At 33.8% G+C, this 15,335-nt stretch overlaps 1 protein-coding gene across 5 annotated transcripts in view; it reads left to right on the top strand.

Moving 5' to 3' along the window:
• The window catches only part of LOC138708788 (transcriptional regulator ATRX-like), a 138,979-nt gene that overhangs the window by 96,729 nt on the left and 26,915 nt on the right, over positions 1 to 15,335 (top strand). For all 5 annotated transcript variants that reach the window (XM_069838968.1, XM_069838966.1, XM_069838970.1 and 2 more), the window contains 2 exons: positions 10,582 to 10,803; positions 13,510 to 13,656. In XM_069838968.1, the coding sequence (XP_069695069.1) occupies positions 10,582 to 10,803; positions 13,510 to 13,656 (369 nt within the window). The remainder of the gene's footprint in view (positions 1 to 10,581; positions 10,804 to 13,509; positions 13,657 to 15,335) is intronic.

Raw genomic sequence — 15,335 nt, forward strand, 5'->3', positions numbered from 1 at the left:
ATAGTAAATATCAATACCTTGAAAACAATATACATTGCATACTTCCACTCGGTAGTGAGTTTTGGAATAATATTCTGTGGGAATTTCACAGATAGTAACAGTATATTCCTACTACAAGAAGAATAATTAGAATAATAGTAGGTACCAAATCTAGGGATTCGTGTAGGACTATTTCCAAAAAACTACAAATAATGCCCATGGCTTGTCAGTATATTTTTTTCATTAATAATCTTCCTCGTATGTAATCGTGAAAACTTTGTAACTAATTTAACAATTCATACTATAAATACGCGTCAAAATGACTTTTATACTCCATCGGCAAGTCTATCGTGCTATCAAAAAGGAGTGCGTTATATGGCAGTAAAAATTTTTAATAGCCTCCCTTCAGATATAAAGAATGAAACTCAAAACATAAGACTATTTAGGGCCAAATTAAAGAAGTACTTAATTTCTCACGCCTTTTATTCTGTAGGTGAATTCATGACATTCAACAGCGCTTCCTGAAATTGATACTAAAACTTTGTTGTACTCGTAGACTATATTGTAAATCTCTTTTGTATAAACTGTGACTATAAATTAAGGGTGCTATTCATAGATATTTCGCTAGCCCGCGCTACGAGCGTGTTAAACTAGCCCCGGCTATCCACTGGTTACTTGTACGGGATTCATATGATATCATATCGCTAACACTGGTTTATGAATATGAAAAACGTTAGTTCGCTGATCATCCACTGGAAGCTCGCGCTAAGAATATCTATGAATATGGCCCTTAGACTTTATAGCAGTATTAAGTTTTTTGACTTGTTCCATATTCTAGCTGTAAAGCAATGTATGAATACCATGGAATGTTAACAAATAAAATACAATACGATACAAAATACAATTTCTGGTCCACATCTGTGGAGTAACGGTTAGCGCGTCTGGCTGCGGAACCAGGTGGCCCGGGTTCGATTCCCAGTCGTGGCAGGTTACCTGGTTGAGAGTTTTTCCGGGGTTTTCCCTCAACCCAATATGAGCAAATGCTGGGTAACTTTCGGTGCTGGACCCCGGACTCTTTTCACCGGCATTATCACCTTCATCTCATTCAGACGCTAAATAACCTGAGATGTTGATAAAGCGTCGTAAAATAACCTACTAAAAAGTTATAAAAAGCCCATTGCACTGTCATATATTATATAATAGGCTATAATCTATATTTTATAAAAGGTCTTTGACATGTTATATCTCTGATAGTGTAATACCAGCATAATACAATAGTCTGAGTCAGCTAACCCGAAAACACTGAATATAGGCTTACTTTGTTTCTTCAAACATGGTAGCCATGGAGTAGCGGAGCAAGACGATCATTTTCAGCATCTCTTGTGAGGTGATTTATCAGCTGCTTTTATGTAGGCCTAGACCGCAACTGTAGTTTGCCGACAGATAAGCCACATCGTGACCGATAAGAGAAACCCCGTGTACAGTATAGAGAACATACAGTAAAGACACCTAAGTCATTTCGTGGGAACAAATTCTGAGTGCGCATGTCACGAAACCGGGTGTATTATCTGGAACCTCCACCAGATGGATCTCCATCTACAACGGGGCTGGCATAATTTGTAACTGAAAACATTCATTACTCATCTTTTAATAATTTTAAATACATGAGGCAAAGGAATGGCAATATAACCATAATAATAATTACTTCCTTATGCAATCATCATGAAAATATTCACTAATTGACGCTAACGTTCAAGTCACTGTTTGAGGCTTATGTTGGTAAAATTGATCCAAGTACAACATAATACATCACGGCGTCCGTTGCGGTGAAGTGCGAACCAAAGAGTTTGTAATATATAACTAGAGACACCAACGGCGCTAGTGTAGCGTACAAAATTGAACCGCTGTTAGGCCGCCATTAAAGGGAGTTGATGCTTCGCCGGGATTGCGAGCAATTCATGCTAATTTGAGGAGTATGAATAAATATAAGTACACTTGAAGGGAAATAATAAGAAAATGGTGAAATACTACGCCGCAAATAATTGTTCTAACATAGCTTACTATTGTAGGATGCCCAGGAAAGCATTGAAAGAATATTCTAAATGCAGTTCCTCCTTTGAATGTCGGAACATTTCTTGGATAAAGTTTTTCCAGAAACACATTAATCAGGTTTATACGGTTTATTTCAACAATGTACGTAAGGGTTAGTTGCCATCATATTACAATAGATTGTAATAGCAAAGTGCACAAGAAAATCCTCAGACAGCATCTGTATAAAACTGTTTTGTTTCAGAATAAATTAAATCATTTATGTTCCCGTTTAGTTTAGTATGTACTTCTAGTTTATTGTTGAAAGTATAGCCGATGGCAACCAATTTATTACCACCACCACTACTAGTAGGCATACTAATACCACCAATACTAGGGCTACTATTACCACCAATATTAGGCCTACTATTACCACCACTACCAGGCCCACTATCACTATTAATGGCACCAATACTAGGCCTACTATTACCACTACTACTAGGCCCACTGTTACTACTACTACTAACTAAGCATACTGTTACCACTATTCCTAAGCCTACTCTTACTACTACTACTACTACTACTACTACTACTACTACTACTACTACTACTACCTATTTAGCCTACTATTACCACTATTCCTAGGCCTACTGTTACTACTACTACTACTACTACTAGGCCTACTAATATCACTACTACCAGGCCTACTGTTACTACTACTATTAGGCGTACTGCTACTATACTACTAGGCCTACTATTACTACTACTACCTACTAAGCCTACTGTTACCACTATTCCTAGGCCTACTGTTACTACTACTACTAGGTCTACTAATATCACTAATACTAAGCCTACTATTACTTCTACTACTAGGCCTCCTGTTACTATAGGCCTACTGCTGCTACTACTACTACGAGGCCTACTACTACTACTACTACTGCATTAAAAAGCCTGTACTGACCTCTAATCTATGGTCGTCAACTGTACAATTAATAGATTGTTTTATGATGATAAAAATTTATCCTTATTTTGCTTTAAATCAGTGCTTCCAGAATTTTGATGCTCTCATTACACCACTAAACATTTTCTAAACACCATATACCCTCCTCTTCCTTCGCATGAAAGGACAAAAATATAGATTATTTTAAATATTACAGTAGATATCTATTATTATGGCCTTAAACAATACTGGTAATATTGAAAATTCATGTTGGCATTTCCATTGTTCAATATTTCACTTACTTATCCCGAGTATATATGGGTCATTTAATTTATTTTTTATAATATCGCCATAGGCGAATCATATAATATTTCAATAAATACAGCGCTCCTCTACCATTAATATTTATTTAATCACGATCCATCTTTGGTAAAAGATGTTTAAAACAGTGTCTATCACCAGACTACATCAATGTATTGTGGTACTGTTTCCGAATTTCGCGCCGCAAACACTCACTTTAATGGCGCATGCTAGCCGATTCAATTTGTGACATTTTCCTTGCCTGCCACTCACGGGTATGTGTCTCTAGTAAGTATTACAAACTCTTTGGTGCGAACATGAACGTCAACAATGGATATAAGTATTTTGACTTCCTAGCGACATAATATTAATGATAGATAATATACATACAAGATTATTCGTATTACTGACCAATAAAATAAATAAATATTTTACTAATATTTTGATAGAGGTTTGATACTAGCGACATAGTTGGATTCATTGAGAGCTAGACCTTACTGAGCTTGAATTTAGTACCAACAACATCAAAGGTGCCGACAAGAGTTGTCCCTACTGATTCTTCTTATACTGTGCCCCGTGTAGAAACAAACATTTAAACACGCAACTCTGTATCATATTGTATTAGTGGCAGTGTTGCCAGATTTGGGGAAATTTCCTCAAATCAGGAAACTTTCGTAAAGAAGAACATTTTGGGGATTTGAAGAGAATACCAGAGTTTTGAGGAATTTTTCGATTTCATTTGAATCCATTAAAGAAATGCGCAATATTTTCTATCTTTGATATAGGCCTACACGTGTTATAAATACCATATTCTCAAATTTATTTCCAATAAAATATTATGTTATTAAATTTATAAGGTTTGCATTTTCTTTCTACTCCGAATTGGTTGTCGTCCTGTTTATCCGATTGATGTGAATTGTGATTCGTCTTTCACAGGCCAATCAGAATGCTAGTTATTGACAAATCATAACACGAGCATTAACGCGAAGAACAATATCCGAATTTCCATTTTTTGTGACAAATATAAAATGCCATACAAGTTTAGAATGCAGTTGCTGTTTTTTTATTTATATTGTGCTTTTACATTCCTAGTATAATTCCAAAACGCTTAACCATAAAATGTTAAATAAACATGAACGTCCGTTTCCTTCAGATTAATTTTAATATGTTAGGTTATGTTGCAATTGTTAGTTACAGTTTGAAGGTTAAGTATATTATAAAACAGTATTGTGGTAAAGTGGAAGTTTTATAGATATTGTAATGAACAAAACAGCAGTGTTACGTTTCATAAAATCATCCATTTTTTTCTATTGTCCGGAATTTCCTGCACCAATAAAGAATTCGCAGACATGTTTGGGAAATTTGGGGAAATTTTGTCTGTTTGGTTGAGGAAATTTTCGATTTGGAGCTGGCAACACTGATCAGTGGCTCTATCGCCCTGAAAGAGTTTACATCCGTCTTTTTTTTTTTCTAAACGGACATCAGTTAGGCTTCATTACGTCTGGTCGGCTCTCAACTAAATCTATACATCACATTAACAACAGATAAATATCTACGCTGTAGCAGAGATTAAACAGGAAACTACACTTTGGGATTTGCATATGTCGATTTATATAGAGTGTTCCCTAGGAAACAGGTTTCGCTCAGGTAAATACCGTTGGTTTTTCACTGTTATAGATCGAAAGCGATTGTCGAGGAATAGTGTGTACATTTCTCCTGGATCGAGCGTGGAAAGATTTTGTTTTGTGTAATATGGACAGATCATACAGGCAGAAGGAACATCAAGATTAGAGCATTAGTATACAGCTGACTTCCACTCAGTACAATTTAGTTCAGTTTTCTCGTCGATCGGTAGAGAATGTCGCTCTCGTCAGACAGCGTTGCTACGAGCCCAATGGAGTCGATTCGCCGCCTTTCTCAACAATTAGCCATTTCGAGAAACAATTTCTAGCGAATTTTAATAAAATATCTGCATATGTATATCCTTTAAGGTCCAACTAATACAAAAAGCTGAAGCCGATGGACCATTTGAAGCGTCGAACATTTACTGATTGGATATTGAGAAAACAAGAATTGGATAGTGATTTTCATAAAAAATAATCTTCACTGATGAGGCACACTTTCAGGCTAATGGTCATGTGAATAAACAAAATTGCCGGATTTGGGAAAATCCTTGCATGATCCCTAGAAGTCGCTGTATCCAGAACAAGTCACTTTTTGGAGCGGATTATGGGCTGGCGAACTAATTGGGCCAAAATTAAAAATTGCTTTCTTTATGGTACATCCTTTACATGGTCTACCCATTGCCTAGGTAGGTTTAATAAAGAAACTTTGTTAAATAGAGCATTATTTATTTTCCATGTTAGTTCTCGGTGAATTGTAAGCGAGATGCTTGTGTGGCAGATTTCTTCCTATTAACATTCGCTGTTATTATTTGTCTTCACAGTGACACATCGGAGAGGGAACAATTCTACTGCACCTTCTCCTTTCTCCCATTACCTTCATTTCCTGCAAATTTACTTTCACTTTGTGCCCCAGTAAAACAGCTGCTGCCTTGCGATGACCAGCAGATCTGGACCAACACAATGCTCTCGCTTAATGTCATCTCCTAGTACAAGTTGCAGTTTTTACTGTATCCGTCACGGAGTACGCGTGGCTAACGAGTCTTGTATTCCAGCCGCCTGGAAGACACGTGAGCATTCTAAGGGCCGATTGTATAAACCATTTAATCTTAGATTAGAGGTTAAATTGATCCTCGTTCTAGCTGAACTTGAAATTTTGTGTTGTATAAAGTCTAATCTGAGATTAATTTGTCTTAAACGAAAATCAACTTTGACTGAAGAAATTTCTCCTATTAAGTTAGATGATCCAAGTTCAGTTATTTCTTTTCTGTTTGAAATATAAAAGTGACAGATTGTACAAATAAAATATCCATTATTATTATTATTATTATTATTATTATTATTATTATTATTATTATTAATATATATGAAAGGCACATTTATATATATATATATATTTTTTTTTTCAATTTCTTTTCTTAATACACAAACATTCTTATATTAAGGCTCTATCGTGTTCAGCAGTATCAAATAACATAATCTATAACTATATTATGTTTATAACAACCATTAATTATTAATGGATATGATAACATTCATAAATTTTCAATTAACGTATTACTAAACGAAAATTGTCGTTTTATAAAGCTTTATTATGTTTAGCAGTATCAAACACCATAACATGATAACAATTTGGGCCCGATTGTATAAACCATTTAATCTTAGATCAGAGGTTAAATTGATCCTTGTTTCAGCTGAACTTGGAATTTTGTGTTCTATAAAGTCTAATCTGAGATTAATTTGTCTCAAACTAAAATCAACTTTGACTGAAAGAATTTCTCCGATTAAGTTAGATGATCCAAGTTCAGTTATTTCTTTTCTGTTTGAAATATACGAGTGACAGATTGTGCAAATAAAATATCCATTATTATTAATATTAATAGATATGTTAGGTACATTTATATATATATTTCTTTCAATTTCTTGCCTTAATACACAAACATTCTTATATTTTATAAGGCTCTATCGTGTTCAGCAGTATCAAATAACATAACCTATAATTATATTATGTTTATAACAATCATTAATTATTAATGGATATGATAGGTACATTCATAAATGTTCAATTAACTGTATTACTAAACGAAAATTGTCGTTTTATAAAGCTTTATTATGTTTAGCAGTATCAAACACCATAACATGATAACAACTCGGAGAACAGTCAACCTTCTTCTTATTGTCCGCCATTATTTACATTGCAAAAAAAAAAAAAACCAGTGTCTCCAACAGAGTGTAATACGGAAAGTCGCCAAAAAGTAGTTGTAAAGTCGCTAGATTTCTCATTATCAACAAAGAAAGATTAAATTTTGTCACTACGGGGTGCTAAAAAGGTCACTAAATCCCTATTTAAGCAATATAAAAGTTAAAAGAAATTGTCGTTGAAAAAGATTTAAAGTTGCTAGATTGGCAACACTGAACAAACCTGTACAATATGATCCGCGCATCACATACTTCATCTGTTTATGCGATGTTGCCAAATCCTTTTCACGTGAACTTAGATTGCATTTGAACCAAGGTAATTTGATCGCAGAAAAGTTTTATACAATAGAAGAAGTGTCTGAACTCGGTTCACTTTCCGATCTTCGATCAAAGTTGATCTTTAGTCAGGGAGTTTTATACAATCGGGCCTAAGTCTTCCATCGCCAGAATTATCTGACATCGTTGAGTTTCATTATTTACAAGGCTACTGATGTCCTCCAAATTCACAAGTACTGGGATTCCCCGGTCATGTGGTCAGAGTGGTACCAGAGTTACGCTCGGGCGTGGGTTCGATTTCCGCTTTGGCTGATCACGTGGTTGGGCTTTTTCACAACGCGAATGTCAGGTAATCTATGGCGAATCCTCTGCTTCATCTCGCCAAATACCATCTCGCTGTCACCAATTCCATTGACGCTAAATAACCCAGTAGTTGATACAGCGTCGTTAAACATATTCGTCCGCTGCTGCTTGAGACGCATGTTATCAGAGAGAGCGACACTGCGAAAGCAACAGAGAGCAAAGATATTAGCTGTCTCCTTCTCATACTCCACGTTTGTAGGCGTAACTAATAGTTATTCATGATAGAATTTCGTAAAGAAGCCTCATTTCACAAACTTTACCCTCGTGCCAAAAAGATAACTTTACAAATGTGTATCATATAATGTTTTTCCTAAGATAGCACAGATATACATTAAATAAATATTTCAAGTTGGAGAGATTATAAGATCACGATTTCACGGCCGTCTAAACTCAAAACCATTAAAAAATAAATATCCGGGGAATTACAGCCTGTTTTATTCATTATCACGATTTCATGGTTGTCTGTACAGGTCATACAATCAACAAAGCGGTTAGGAAAATTTGAATGCTAAACCTTGTTGCAGTGAGTACTACAGATGTAAGTTCAGAATAATACGGACTAAAATATAAATACGAATATTACATTACATTACATTTCTTACTTATTTGTGTTACGTGTAGATAATATATAGGTCGATCGAGGTAAGCATTAGGCCTAATTTCTTATTTTATTATTATTATTATTATTATTATTATTATTATTATTATTATTATTATATCGATGGCTAAGAAGTGATACCTCGTATCTGTAAATTTGCTGGTGATTCAAGCGACTGTTTTCAAAATTAATCCATCTCAAAATAGCCAAAATTTGTATACATGTTTCTGCTTTATTTATTTATTTATTTATTTATTCATTTATTTGTTTGTTTGTTTGTTTATTTATTTATTTTATATTTATTTATTTTTTTATTTATTGTGCTGTACAACAGCTGGGGCCAATAACAGTTCTTCAGCACACGATAAACGTTAGCACAAGATTTACAGTCAACAAGGAATTACAAAAACAGTGCTAATAATAATAATAATAATAATAATAATAATAATAATAATAATAATAATAGACGAATCAAAGATCTCATTATTAGATGCAACAGTGTCATTTATTTGTTTATTTATTTATTTATTTATTTATTTATTTATTTATTATTTTGCTAATAATTGTAACATAAAATATAATATATACAGAAAAACTTTAGCTTGCCCCTGAAAGAGTAGAACTCGTGCTCAGGGGCGGATTCCTGAATTGAAATTAATAATTATACAATACAATTTGTCTTATGTCTACTGTGCAATTATAGTATATAAATTTAAATTTACAATTTTTCAGTTTTTATAAAATCCATACATAACTTTTTAAATTTAATACTAGAACTATTAGAATTGACAAGATTAGGATATTTAAATATAAATTTGTTATATATTCTTGGGCCTAAATTACTACTATGATTAAATACTGTAACAGTGTTGCATTTTGATTCAAACGATCTTAAAGAATTCATAGCCTACCTTTTGTTTCATAACTATGAGAATACAATTCAAAATTATTTCGATTTTTATGTATGAATTTTATTAATACAATATAATAAATTTGTCTTACGTTAAGTACATTAAAGTCTAAAAACAAATTTTGAGGTGGAAAATCAATAGGTTTATGAAGACATATTTTAATTATTTTCTTCTGTAATAAATAAAGTGGATTAAAATTGGATTTAAATGAGCTATCCCATCCTACAATTCCATACATAATTACCGATTGAAATAAAGTTAAATATATTGTGCGTAATAAACTTATTGACAAGTAATTCCTTAATAAAACAAAATAATATAGGCTACTATTTTACGTAATTTATTACAAAGGTAATTAATGTATTGGTTCAATTTTAAATGATTATCGAAATTTATGCCGAAATACTTAACTTCAGAGGACTCTTTAATAATCGGACATTTACACTGTATAACACAACAAGCAGAATTATGTAATTTAATACTTAATATAGATGAAGGAGGTTTGTTACATTTTTCAGATAATGAGAATGGAGTAATTATGATTTTATTTTCGTTGATAGAAAGATAATTTATGTCAAACCATTTTGTTTATTAATTTAAGTCCATTATTTGAATTATTATATGCATCATATCAGGTTTTTCCACCAAAAAGTAAAACTGTGTCATTTGCATAAGAATAGTGAACACCATCGTCATGAAAAGGTAATCCGCAATTCTCCTATACAAATAAAAAACAATGGAAATACTAACGGAAACATCACGTCATGTGGAAAGCTTATTCAGTAACAGTGAAGCTATTCGTATATTTTGCGATCGAAATAATGCTTGTAGCCACTGGCCCCAGAAAAACTAAAAACTGACATTAGTCATGTAACAGTCGTCAAGAACGAACAATAAATAGCGCAGTTTTGTTATTAATATTCGAAGTCTTGTTAAAATTAAATTATAAATAAATATCTTGTAGTCTAGGTCTGTTATTATTATTATTATTATTATTATTATTATTATTATTATTATTATTATTATTGGACGTTCATTTATTCAACGACTAAGGTAAGTTACAGCTTTGTTGGAGCGTGGAAGCCATGTTCTTGAGTTAGAATTTCGCGGAGGGTAAGTATGTTTGTCTGTTTCACAATATGATATCCTGTGTTGTCTTAGGTGGAGACCCGACGTCGTGCGAATTCCCAAGTCATAGGAAAGTCCCTTAGAAAAGATATTAGATCTTGAAAAAGCGTTGCAGGTTTATGGCAAGGCTCTTCGGGAATTGTAAGCCTGGAAAGATGAGCGAATAATTGTGTGTTATAATAAAAGCATTGTCGTAAGTCTACACAGCTGCATGTTGTGCTGCTGTTGTTGTCACAGAAGCTGGTGTCCACCTGGAAGCGCTACTGGTTCGTCCTCAAGGACCAGCTGCTGCTGTACTACAAGTCTCAGCTGGAGTGCCTCAACCTCTCGGCGTGCCGGGGCTCCCTCAACATGGGGCTCGCGTCCTGTGTGCGGCCCGGGGCGCACAGGGGGCCTCCCTCAACTGGGGCGCAAGGCTACACCATAGAAGTAGTGACAAGAACACAAGTTATTACACTTGTAAGTACACATCCACATTATAAATCACTTGTATCTCTATGCTGAGACTATCACAAGATGAAATACTTACCAAACTTAAGGTCCGTAACACACTTGCAGAGTTTTCGCCAGCGAGAAATGTGTTGCGAGAAAATTAAAATATTGATAACATGGATTCAAATGGACGTCCACACACTGGAAGAGATTCTCGCTCAAGGCAAAAATCTCGCGCGAGTTTCTCGCTGGAATCGGTAGCTCAGCAAATTTTCTTGACACATTTATCAAAGATGTTTGACATTTATACTCTTTATGACGATTAAATGTAGAAAAAGATATCACGGGTAGCGATGAATTGTATTGTTTTTATTTGAAAATGAGGAAAGATAGCTGATAATTGCAGTCAGAAACTTATCGAACTTGTACGATGTCACCCATAGGCCTATTTATATGGCACACGGGATGATAACTATAAAAACACGAAACTTAAAGAAGAAATCTGGGGACAAATATCAGATTATCTGAAAATAAATAGGGCTGTATTTTATTTTGATTAAAAATTTGAAATAATGTATCGGAGAGCCAATGTATCTATATGTCTTAACAGTTTACGTAATTTTAATCAGAATATAGCAAAGAATTCTCTATCATATCATGAATGGCAAAAAAAAAAAAAAAACTGTGGTCCATTGAACCTGAAATAACGCCTAAACGTATCATCATTCAAATCGAAACCAGTGTCCAAAACTCGCCCTTATTTTCTTAAGATATATGTGATTTTCAGATATTTCTGGCTTTAATTTTAGGCCTACTTCTTTTCAGTAACAAAATATGTTCATGTAACTCCATTTTCTCATCATCTGAATACTCAGATTCAACAAAGCGTTCGTACGTAATTTGTAAAGTACGACAATATACTTACAGGTTATATATTTAAGTACGGCAATATACGTAAATACATAACCTATAATATTTCCCCCAACGAGTGATTACTATAATCAGATAAATGCTTTCTGCATGCAGGCAGTGCATAGATGATCATAGCGAGGTGTGATCTGTGATAGCGAGAACTCGCCAAGTGTGTTACGGGCCTAAGGAATGTGGTACACTGGCATTATTTATTTTTAATCTAGAATGTCTATAAATATATTCCATTACTTACACAGCGGTTTTGTTTGTACTGTTCTCGTAACTGTAACTTAAAACCAATGAAGAAAGTTTAAGGGTGCTATTCATAGACATTTCGCAGCACGCGCTACGAGCGTACTAAGCTAGCCCCGGCTATCCACTGGTTACTAGTACAGAATTAAAATCATATCCTATCGCTAACACTGGTTTATGAATACGAAAAACGCTTATCATCCACCGAAAGCCCGCGCTAAAAATGTCTATGAATACGGCCCTTAGTGTTTAGTGTAGATCAGCGTTTGTCAAACTTTTTTGAAGCGGGGACCACTTTTTTAAGTCAGAACAGTTCCGCTGACCACCTTACTCTTGTTCCCTTCGAAAGCAAATTTATCATTTTTGTAGCATATTTGAATACCAGTATACTTGTATTTTTAAATAGAATTAATTAATTATACTTTTGTAATTGGCTACAAAAAATATAATCACAAGTAACTTATAACAAAGTCTGTGCATTGTTGATTCATCGCTTGCCTGTTAGCAGTTAGTTGTTTGAAATCCTTCTCATGTGGTACACGCTAGTAGTTGTCCATGCCTCTGTTAAATAGTGCCCATTATAAATAATGGAAAACTGGCTTCGATCCGGATCTTTGAAAAGAAAGGAACATGATGATACGCTTCATTTAGACAGTGCTAATAGTTCAGAAGCTGTGTGTGAAGAATATATTAATTACAGTGCCATTAAAGAAATATCTAGTCCTAGTGGTAGCTATTCAAAGAAAAAATATTTTCGTAAATATGACAAGAGTTATTTGGAACTTGTATTTACTTGGTGTGGCAATGATAGTGAACCAAAACCTCGGTGCGTTGTTTGTTACGAAGTGTTTTCAAACGAGTGTATGAAACCCGCGAAATTGAAACGGCACTTAGAGACGAAACACGCAAGTGTAAAAAGTAAACCTGTTGGAGTCTAAAATTTCTTATATCGTCATCTAGAAAAACAAATAAAAAAATTAATGCAGGAACGTGCCCGATTTTCAACAAGTAAAGACGCAATTTGGCACGTTCTATTACTAGTGTACGACGTACAGTACGTGTCCATTTCAATGTGCAGACTGGGTGTAGGCAAAACTATTAAGAAAGTCGGTCCTCTATTATGAATCGGCTGGGTTACAGGCTCGGCACCAGATGTGCAGGGAAACGCCACATTCATAGTTCATAGTGCTTTAAATCCCTCTTATGTTCCTGAGAGTAGAGTAGGAAGTGGGTAGACGTGCAGGGTAAAAAATTTCATGAAATATTAGTACTGGGAGAAAAAGTGAAAGGCGATTGCCATGTGTCCTTTCCAAACTCTGAGATTTTCAGCTATAGTGTGATATGCAATTCGTTTGAATTTTATTTTTTCTTCTGTCTTTTTTGAAGGACCACAAGGGCAGAACTCGAGGACCACAGGTGATCCGCGGACCATAGTTTGAGAAACGCTGGTGTAAACAGTATTACCCATTAAAAGAGCGATTAACAGAAATATTATTTTTATTATATTGCCTTTATGTATTTTATTAGTTTCTATACTCTTATGTTATAAATTGTGGATTTTTTTTTCAGAGGACGAAGGATCGTGGCCTTCAGGAGCAGTGGTTAAAAGCTCTCCTCGAGTCAATGGCACATCCAAACATTTCAACTCCCGTACGCAACAGTAGCGGTCCAATGCATTTTCGTTACTCTTTAGACAACTTGCCATCAGCCGAGGAGGTTTGCTACTTTTTTGGAATTTCATGCATTTATATTTTTAACAACTAAGTTTATCCAATGAATTGGTTTTATATTTGAGTTTATAATTGAAATAAATGATTTGAATATCGGGAAACTAATTTAGGAACAAATATTGTACGTCACATACCATTTAATAAATAAGCAATTATGTCATTGTTACAACAAACATTTACTGTGTTACAACAGCTTATGGGAATTTTATAGTTTTTAATGCTATAAAATTGTTTATTTCGCAAGTGTATGATAGAGGCAGTTACACTATATTCGTTTTTCTCTTATATACTGAGATCAAATTTAACTGGTGAAATATTATGACGCTGTTATTAAATTTGAAGGAATATTAACGGATAAAGTAATTTTATTATTAACGTCATAACACATGTATATTTCTATTTATCTCCTTTGATTATGTAATGTAGACTTTACATCACTAATAAAAATGTTGTAAGCAAATCATTACGCAACTAGTTAGGTAATGATACTGCTATTGCGCAACCAGTTAGGTAATAATACTGCTATTACCTAACTGGTTGCGTAATGTGAACCACACATTAAATAAAATAAAATGGAATTGATTTTATTTATTACAAACATCCATATCTTACGCGGGATTTCGATGGTATACTAAACATTCAATTGCAGAATTTGCAGCTTTTTCAGTGTCTGAATCCTCTTTTGAACTCATTTTAACAATGTTTGTTTATTTCTCCTAGTACTGCTGTTCTTCTGTTATAAACAAAAACCTATCGCGTTCAAAACTAATAAAATAAACATAAACGAATCACCTCTCGCAGGAAAAACTAATAATAATACTACGCCTCTCCACAAAAGACATGTTTAAAATCATAGTTGATTGATATGTTTTTCACTGTTACCATGGCAACTTCCGATTTTATTTTGCTAGGAGTAAACTATTTCATTAGGCCCTATTATTTATAAATTAACAGCTGACAGCAGTAAATAGTACACATAATATAGGTTAAACTTTATTTTATGACTAGCAGTACCCGTGCGCTCCGCTGCACCCGTTAGAAATAAATATAAAGTAATTACATAATTAAAATAGGACATTTTGATCCAGGGAACATTCGTGCTTGATAGAAGGATAAATTGTTTAATATGTTACTTAATTTAAATTGTATTTAAATAATTAAAATGCGATCATTTTGGACCAGAGAGCACTCATTTGGTGCAACGATAATTCCTTTAACATGTTTCTTAAACGTTATTACATGCAACCATAGTTTAATGAAGATTGACATCATTTAGATTTAATATGTACATAAACATTATTTTAAGAAATACAGGAAACGAATATTCAGAATAGCCTATCAAGTTTTCTGTGGATAAAAAGCTATTTTAATCTTACCTGTTCTCGATTCACTCAGAAGTTACTGTAATAACATTATAGCATTATGTCTATCTAGATAAACTACACTTTCCAATGGTGAAATAATAATTTAATTATATAAATCGGTTAATTTAGCTTCCGATATTACTTCGTACAAACACAGAAACATTCTCGGTAGGCTATATTATTTCATAGTTTTCGATTGTTGTTGTCCAAGGCCCCTTATAGACGAAGTCATTTGTTTATTTCATTACACCGCCTTGGATGGCAGTTATTTTAATTTTAAAACTCATTTATTTCATTAAAT

This window comes from Periplaneta americana, chromosome 11 (assembly GCF_040183065.1).
Source record: "Periplaneta americana isolate PAMFEO1 chromosome 11, P.americana_PAMFEO1_priV1, whole genome shotgun sequence".
In the NCBI taxonomy this organism is placed as follows: Eukaryota; Metazoa; Arthropoda; class Insecta; order Blattodea; family Blattidae; genus Periplaneta; species Periplaneta americana.